The sequence below is a fragment of the Pterocles gutturalis genome, unplaced genomic scaffold, assembly GCF_000699245.1.
Source record: "Pterocles gutturalis isolate BGI_N339 unplaced genomic scaffold, ASM69924v1 scaffold9049, whole genome shotgun sequence".
Classification (NCBI taxonomy): domain Eukaryota; kingdom Metazoa; phylum Chordata; class Aves; order Pterocliformes; family Pteroclidae; genus Pterocles; species Pterocles gutturalis.
In genome coordinates this window covers 27,781-36,583 of record NW_010135678.1, presented here as the reverse complement: position 1 = coordinate 36,583, position 8,803 = coordinate 27,781, and the positions used below count along the sequence as shown (strand labels likewise).

The window sequence follows — 8,803 nt, the reverse complement described above, 5'->3', positions numbered from 1 at the left end:
ATCGTTCTTTGTGGTACAGAGAAGAGGCGTTGAGGAAACTTGTATAAGCAAGTTACATATTGTGGAGTTACTCCTCATTTCTAAATACCAGGGTGCATGACCCTGTCTTATGAAGCAGGGAGCTTGAACCTCAAAAAATCCAAGTTGATTGCAATAGTGTTTGCATTCACTTCTGTAGAAGAAACTTTTCTTTACCCTTTCTGTAGGCTGTGAAATACCAGCGTGATGTGAGATGGGTTTGTGTATTTCTTTCTCCTGTAGCAGTTCTCCGCAGCCCTAAGTTAGAACCTTCTGGTTGTTGTGAGCAGCGGTGAAATGGGGATGCTTGACACTGAGTGTCTTTGGTACTTTTTTTGCTTACGTGTCTGCTTCTGATGTAACAGGAATGTAGTGCATCTGTAACTCATGATGAGCAGAACTCTTGACCTTGTAGGTTGAGAACATTACCGTGTGCTTATACGACTGCACAGGTACTTGGTTATTTTCCTGTTGGACCTTGCCAAAGCCGTGGTCTGCAGCAGAACTAGAACAAAATGCAGGAAGATGAAAAAATATTCATCAGTTTAGCTAACATTTGTAATTATGTGGCTTGTTTCTTTGTAGTAGCCTGTACTGCTCTCTTAGCTGAGTGGTGTCGTTTGGTGGGTGAATGCGATGTCAAAGTAATGATTGAGGAAGGAGGTAGCCTGCAGTCAAAGAAGATTCAGTCCTTTTAAGATACCAAGGAGAGTATCAGTTATTTTTAAATTGTACTCTTTATCTTCTGATTACCAAGAAAGTCAGAGGCAGCTGTACTAACTTCAGTTTCCTAACCCTCAATTTCATGGCAGTCTAATAAAAAACCACTTGATCAGCAGTGTATGGAGAATAATTGTGTTGCACATACTTAGTTAGCTATTTGAGCTGCATGACTGCTAATCAAAGGAAGAAAATTGTAGGAAAGAAGAAAACCTCAGGAGTTTTCAGCTGGAGGATTTTAAGACTTGATTCCTTTAACTGTTTTTTCTGCCATGTGTTAAGATCTTTAAGCATAGCTGTTCACTTCTGTATTTTGTTGTCCCCTTGTAAACCAACATCATACAGTTCTATCTACTCAGTTTTGATCAAATTAGAAGGAAAAAGGATGTGTTGATATATTTAGTCTTTGATCAAAATGCCAGCTTACGTTTCTTACTGACTAACTGAAATTCTCCACTTAATTCTTCAGTCATCAATTTGCCTCTGTATTGCTTTTTTCTTTTGTAGGTGACCCATGTACCATCTCTTCTCAGATGGAACTGGAAGAAGCCTTCCGTTTGTATTGTCAGAACAGAGGCGAAGGGCTGATAATTCATGGCAAGTATCACCCAGCTCCAGAACCTGTATGCATTTGTAGATAGTACTAACAGCTTCTTAAACGTGAGTTTGGAACAACTCCTTTGCCTGTCAAATAACATGGAGCTGGTGCCCTGTAGTTTGATGTTGAGAAGGAAGCGCTCTCCTGGGTGTGGAGCCCAAAGCTGAAGCTATACAGTAGGCTTTGAGAGGGCTTCAGGTTCTAAACTGCACGGGTTTGTTAATGCTGTAGGCAAGTATAAGGTCTTGCCAGTAGGGAACCAAATTTTGGTTCTGTCATTTCTCATGCAGAATTATTTAAAGGCTTCCAGAAACTGTCTTTGTGTAAATATATTCAAGAATCAAGGAAAAAGCTGTACTGAGAATCCTTTCACTTAAAAATCTAATGTTTTTGTTTTAGTTTTCCCAAGTATTCCGGAGAAACCCGGCATGCCTTGCCCAGGAGAAGACAGTAAGTACTAAAATGTTATCAAGTTTCAGCTTAATTTTTTTCAGTCACATGGAAAGAAGTATATTGAAAGATTTTTATAAGCTAGTGTTACACACATACGTATCTGTTTTGTGGTTTCTCAATAGAATGTAGAATATTGATATTTTATCAACAGAGAAACTGTATAAATCAACACTGTCCTAAACTGAATCTCCTCTCTGGAAAGGTGTCAGGTTTGCATCGGCAAGCAAAAATTGAACCTCTGTATCTACAGAAAATATTGTTAGTAACAGTAAAAGCTTTGGTTTTCCCTTTATCTTGTTACTTTTCCCAAATCTTATTTTGGTAGTGATGTTTCAGGATATTTGAGTAAGTAGTTCAATGTCTTGTGTGTCTTTGACTTCTGTGTGAATTACAGTAAAAGAGAAGGTGATGAATTTGGGGATTAATTAGCCTTAGAATGCTTGTGATGTTCTACCAGGGCACATTTAACACTCACATTTACCTTTGGCATAAATACTCCATCATAAGTCTTCACACTGTGTCTTGTGAAACAGCTGTTTGTCAATGAAGACAGAATGGTTGATTTTATTTAAATTTCTGACTTTGGGGTGCCTCCTGCCTCAATTCTCCAACTAAGAATGGAATAACCAAGTCTGGCATCGCTACAGTGTTCAGGGCTATTTCACAACATGCTGAAACCTAATTTTTTTTCTAACTTACTGGATGAAAACAGTAGGGAGTGAGCTCATGTGCTGTTTAAAGAGGGAAGGAGGAAATACTCGTGTTGTACCAACCCAGACTAGTTTACTTGTTTGCTTGGTGTTTTCACAAGTTAATGTGAAATACTGTCAAGAAAGGTAAGCTAACTGGAGGAGAGAAAAGGCTGGTGCTGAAAGAGGTATCTGTGCAAAAAATGTGGTGTAATAAAGTTCACTGCAACTTAATGATCTCATTAAAAGTGTAGATATTTTAGTACAAAAGTTTCTGTGTTAATTGGTTAGATGTTTTAGTTTTCTCTACCCGTGAGATGAACCATGGAAGCACAGAGCTGAGTGTGGCTCAGATGACCTGGTTATTCTGTCTGCAGGGTATTTCTACCTACCTGGTTTTACAGGTCACGTTGAATCATACTTGGATGTTTAAAAAACCTATTTAGTGGGATGTGCTTGGTAAGTGACCTGTGGTCAGGTTCCTGCAATGCACTGCATTCAGTGCATGTTGCCTCTTTGCATCCATGGGGCCTGGCTGTAGCTGCTCTCAGATGGTTTTACAACAGACCTATTAAATTGGTGCTAATTTAGCATGAATTGCTTGTTAGTTAAAGGCATACAACAAACATCTGCATTGCGCTTAGCCTCCATGGAAATGTTATTGATATTGGTGGTGTAGTTTATTTCAAGGACTGTTTTGACAGGACTAAAATATTGTCCTTTGAAATACACTGAGAATTTTCTGAACAATTTTTATGTGGCTTTATCACAATAGTTTTGTTCGTAAGAAATATTTTAAAAAATTAGAATATTACGTGTGTACTCCTTTCTGAAGCATCATGTTTACACTGTAAAAGAGCTTATGGGTTTGCCTCAAGTTATTTCCAGACAAACAGTTAACTAGTTGCTCTGTCCACAATAGACTTCTGAAATTAGCAGTCTGAGTGTGGACTTCTGGTTTGTTCCAGAACTGCAAACAATCTGAAATGGAATTATTGAACAAAACCATTTGATTGCCAAATAACTTCATTTGCAATATATTGCTCAGATTTGTTCATCTTAGGCCACGGAGCGACTATTTCTAAGAGTGTGTGATCTTCTGTATTGCAAATATTCTACAGTGAATTTCTGTGCAGTTGTCGGTTTTTCTTTCTGGTTCCTTCAGAACAGGAACACTTTGGAAGAAGGGTGCAGAAATACCTACTGAATCCAATAGTATTGCTGCTGTCTGTCCTGGACCTTTGTGAAATTGATGCAGTTTTGAGGTTGTGCCAGCCAGCAAAGCTTGAAATAAATGCATATAATTAATTAATGGAATAAACAGTGTGGATGATGTTTCAATTCTATTTGCTTGCCTTGAGAAAGTTCTTTTCGTGCTTGATAGCACCTACCTCCTTCTGTTGGTGTGATGCTGTCTGCAAGGTAGAGTTTGTACAGTCTCCAGCAGCTGAACTTGTGTTGTCTCTGTATTCCTTTTGCTCCTGAGATTTTGCACTTTTGGGTTTTTTTACACCAGACCCAGCTCCCACTATAAGTGTATGGCTGCCGGTGTAGAAACATACCTTTTACCTTCAGCGGGAGTTACCCTGTCCCACAGCCTGCAGTGGCAGTGCTGCTACATGGGTGAGGTGGCAGGATTTCCAAAACATCTTCCATCTCTTCCCGTGACCTCTCTCGGGTGTTTCTAGCATCTGCTGGACTGGAGCCTTGGACACTTTATCACAGTCTCTCCTGATAAAGATGGCAGACTTTTAGGCCAGTCTTTTGTATTTAAAAATACTTGTTATTTTTTAGTAGATTAGCTTTGGAATTAATATTCTTTTGGGGTTTATATTAAACAGGCTTGTTTCTGAGATGTTTAGGTGTATATGCTTATAAGGGACAGCCCTCCTGCCACCCCGGTACAAAGCGTGGTGTCTGATTGGCAGCTTTATAGCTTAATTATTACGGTCTCTGCTTATTTGCACTGACAGATCTTGATCTGATGTATCGCCCTTGGTGCGGCAGTGCATTGTATAACTGTGTTCAGCTGAACAGTTCCTATCGATTTGTTAGGACTTCCCTAATGGAATTGCTGCTTTTATCAGAGAAATACTTGTTTTTGTGACATCAGCTCCTTGACATCCATGCCATGTTTTAGTTTGTGCCTCAGCTGCGAGCTACAGCCTCTCAAGGGAGCCAGTACCACCCGTGCCTGGATGCATGAGGCAGAGATGTGAAAGGGAGAGACGGGGGTGACCAGTCTTCCATTAAATATTTGCTCTTAATGTTCGAGCTGATCCTGCCTATTGTCCTTGGTGTCTAATGGTATTCAAACAGCGGCATCAGTGGAATAAAGGGAAAATGTTTCGTTTCATGCCTGCTACGTTGTAAAGCATAAAGAATTACATGCTGAAGAAGCTAAAGAATAAAACCCAGTGAGTAATGCATGTTTTTTCTGTGGATTTGATGTATCATCGCTGCGATTGCTGTTAGGGGTTGAGGCTGTTGATGCAGTATGTGCGTACGTGTGGTGCACTAGATAATAGAACTCAGCGTTTTGGTTATGAGACAGTTGCTTTGCCTGCCACCCTCCTTTGCAGCCATAGATTGTTACAAATGCATTTTTTCTGCTGCCTCTTGTGCGTAGGGATGTGGCTGAGAGACCTCTCGGAAATGCTGATAAAATTGCATTGAAAGGACTCTTGGGGAATGTATTTTAGGAGGAAAAGAACAGAAGAGTGAGTGATGCTGCTGCTGCTGCTAAGGGAGATTAATGAAAGAAATGTATCCAAAAAACCCTGATGGTATGTGTTCAGGGCCTGTTTACTATCATATTGCTGATGTAGATATTAATGATTTAGAAGCATCATTTTTCTAAGGCCTTTTTGTTGAATTGTGTTTAGTGGGATCATCTTAGATGGATGTTTTTAAATTGTGAAATAATTGTTTTGAGTCAAGATTTACTTGGTTTCTAATATCGTCGGGATAAACTGTGCTAGTACACTTCAGCATCTTTACATCTGAACAAATGTGTATTTAATGTTAAAATTCATCTTGGATTTGGGTAGCTAGTGCTGACAAATTTTAGGGTTGTTTTGCTATTGGCTTCATTAAATAGAGGAATGCAGCCTAGGAAACCTTCGATTTCACAAAAGAGAATGAATACGTTTTTAATGTATGACTACTTACGGCATTAGTATGAGAGTAGACTAATGTTTTAATTGTCTGATATTTCTGGCTGGTTTTGCTGCCTTTTTGGTGATGATTACACTGTGTTGTGAATGTCTCTTATGCTCTTTGTTTATCTGCTCAGTATTTTAGCATTAGGTCTTTAGAATTCATTCCTCCCAAGCCATCTTTCTTGGAAATTTCATCATAGGGTTGAGTGAAGGTATCGTACTAACCTAATTATTGTTGTGAGACATTTTATCTTAGGTATAGATATTTGGTTTTTCTTTATGTTCTGCCTGATTTTATGAAATAACTCTAAAAGGTTTCTAGCTACAGTAGTGTGGCCTGTAAATATTTGTGTAGCTCATAAGGCAGGTTTTTCCCTTCATTTGTTACTGTATTGGCAGCAGCGATTAGGTTATTCAGAGCACGTGAACCAATTTCATCCCCCAATGAAGAAGGGAACTATTGCAACCATAGAGACTGTTCTGAAGACATAGATTGGATTGCACTGGATAATTAGGCAATTTTGAAACTGCTAGTAACCCTCTCCTGGTTTTCAGTAATTCAACTGACAGAGGGGGAAGATTGTACTGGTTTTAATGTAAGGTATATTGTTGCTTAGGAATTGAAAATAGCTGTGTCATAGTTTCTCAGGAATACCTGAAATCTCTTCCTCTGCCTTCTTAACTGTGAACCACGTTTTTCTAATACATGGCATATCTTAAAAATATACATAGAGATTACGGGACAGTGTAAGTTACTGAAAGCAGAATTGTAGTTAAAGGTCTATTTTGCTTATAATAATTTAATGTTTTTAATTCTAAAAGAATGTCAACATTTTTCTTAGCTATGAAACATCCAATGAGGAATAAAGAGCTAGGCCTCCTCCCTGTTGATAACGGAGGTGTGAAAGGATAAAGCACACAGCTGAGTGTGGGGTTTGGTATCTTCCCTTACCTTAAGATTCTGGATGTCTTAGCAGGTGTTGGTATATGGATTTGTAAACAATAAACTAAAAATACAATGGAATAAGGAATACTTGAGCCAGTTTTTAAGGTGTCATAACAAACAGCTTGTGTTCTCTTTTTTATATTTAGTCCCCACCCCCTCTCTTAGCTATTGCTCAGAATGGAGTACAATCGTGCAGGGAAGATGTCACCTGCTTCTAGAAAACTTCTCTCGAATGCAATGTCTAGCTCCATCCCCCCATGTTATCGCTCGTTCTTCCCATCTATGTCCTTCTCATAAGCTGGTAAATCCCCTTCTGACGTGCAGGCATTTGGGGTCAGTAAATTGGCAAGAAGGTGATGAAGCTTTGTGTTATTTGTTGGGATTAGGACGCCTGCGAACCGGTTACACCTTTGGGTCTGTTTCAGTAGCCTGGAAGAGCCATTTCGTGTGTAACCCCTTAAACGATGTGGTCAAGGTTAATTATAGATTATTATGCTTGGGATTCTGTGTAGTACTTGTTAAAACTAGCTGCTCTCTGCAAGTTATGGTTTTTAATCTTTACCTGAGCCACAGAAGTAGCAGAGGCCTGCCGGGCAGATAAATGGGCTCTTCAGTGTTTGTCTCTTGGATTTTTGAGTTGCTGTGTGAGGAACGGGGTTTTGTGAGAGATTTCAGGTGCTGCTGATTGGAAATGGGGAAGCCTTCAACCAAGTAGTGATGGCGGCTGGTCAGCCCCTGAAGACTTGCTGTCAGTACAGATCTGGATGGTAAATAAACCTCCCAAAGTGAAAAAGCAAAAAGCAGCTGACTTCAGGTGTGCTGAAAGGGGGGTTTTCGGAAGAGGCAGGGGAGTGAGCAGTCGCTGTCAGTGCAAGAGTTAAGTGTTGAACAGACTGTGCAGTTCTGTCCTTAAGCCACGGGGGGAAGGTAGTGGGAAAATGAGAAACTGAGAGTCTCAATATTGACTAGAAAGCACCCAATGTGTAATTCTGAAGTTCCTTTACTAATTCTTCTGCATCTGTAAGTGCTTGTCCTTGAATTATTAGCTGGAGAAATACATAAAGGAAAGCAGCAACTATTTGAAGGCGAAACTTCAAGATTTTGTATGGTCCTCCTTACTTTTACAATACCATGTTCATTCTAATAATAATAATAATGCTATCATATACTGCCAATAATTTAGGTTCTCTACCACGTTATTCAGTAAAGCAGGTACAGATGCCCTGGCACTGGCACAGCACTCCTTGTTCTTTAGGTTGTCTGCTCAGATGAAAACTGTTCTTACCTGGAGGGATTGCAAAGAAAGGAGAACCTCAGGCAGGTAGCAATAAGATGGATGCTGTAGAGCCTGAAACAATAGGGCTGGGACTGGATCTGGTCCCTTCATTTCAAGGTGCAATCCCTGTTTTTAACAACAGCAGGACAAGCTGTGTTAGTCTGACTGTAAAGGTGTGAGAAGGAAGAGCTCTCACACAATGACTACACAGCAGATCTCGTATTACGCACAGATAATGGAGAGCACAATGGAAATCAAAAGGGGTTTAGGTGGGAAGCAGGGTGTAAACTTTGCACATCTGGTATGATTACCTTCCTTTCCTCTGTGGGTGAGTTGAAAGCCCCCTTCCGAAAGATTTAAGCGTGCTTTCTTTAGCATGTTAAACGCTGTGGCTTTCCATGAACAGACCAGATGAAAGGACAAGTACATAAGACTACTATCTGCAATTTTTTTACCCCATAAGGATGAGAAGCTCTGGGATGGAAGGTCGCTTTCTTGGGAAACCGTTCTTTGTGACATAAAAGAATTAACTAAGCTGGAAGACTTACTCACTTTCCTGTTAGAATTGGTGTATAATCATTTAATCCGGAATATAACAGGTATGATGAGTAACTCCTGAAACTATTCAGGCTTTTTGATTTGGCTACTGTCACTAAGTAATGTTTAACCATACTTTATATCTCTGCAAACTACTGCTGATGTTATACAGATACATCATTTCTACGTTTCACAAGTATAGCATATGAGGAAGCTTAGAAGGAGTAAAAGCAGAAATGGGAGACTCTCTTGGAGATTAGTTTTAGTCATATTCTTAACATAGCTCTTAGTTAATAGATAGTCTCAGAAGTAAAGAGAATTCACGTTCTGTGTTTGACCTCACAGCTGGTGTTCTAGAATTCTGTATGGATGTAGGGGGATCGCCTGAACTTGCTACGATTTCTC

The 8,803-nt window shown here is 39.7% G+C and overlaps 1 protein-coding gene across 1 annotated transcript in view; it reads left to right on the top strand.

The window, feature by feature from the left end:
- The window catches only part of PRKCZ (protein kinase C, zeta), a 33,537-nt gene that overhangs the window by 2,445 nt on the left and 22,289 nt on the right, over nt 1-8,803 (top strand). The window contains exons 3-4 of the mRNA XM_010081990.1: nt 1,246-1,335; nt 1,736-1,786. Coding sequence (XP_010080292.1) covers nt 1,246-1,335; nt 1,736-1,786 — 141 coding nt within the window. The remainder of the gene's footprint in view (nt 1-1,245; nt 1,336-1,735; nt 1,787-8,803) is intronic.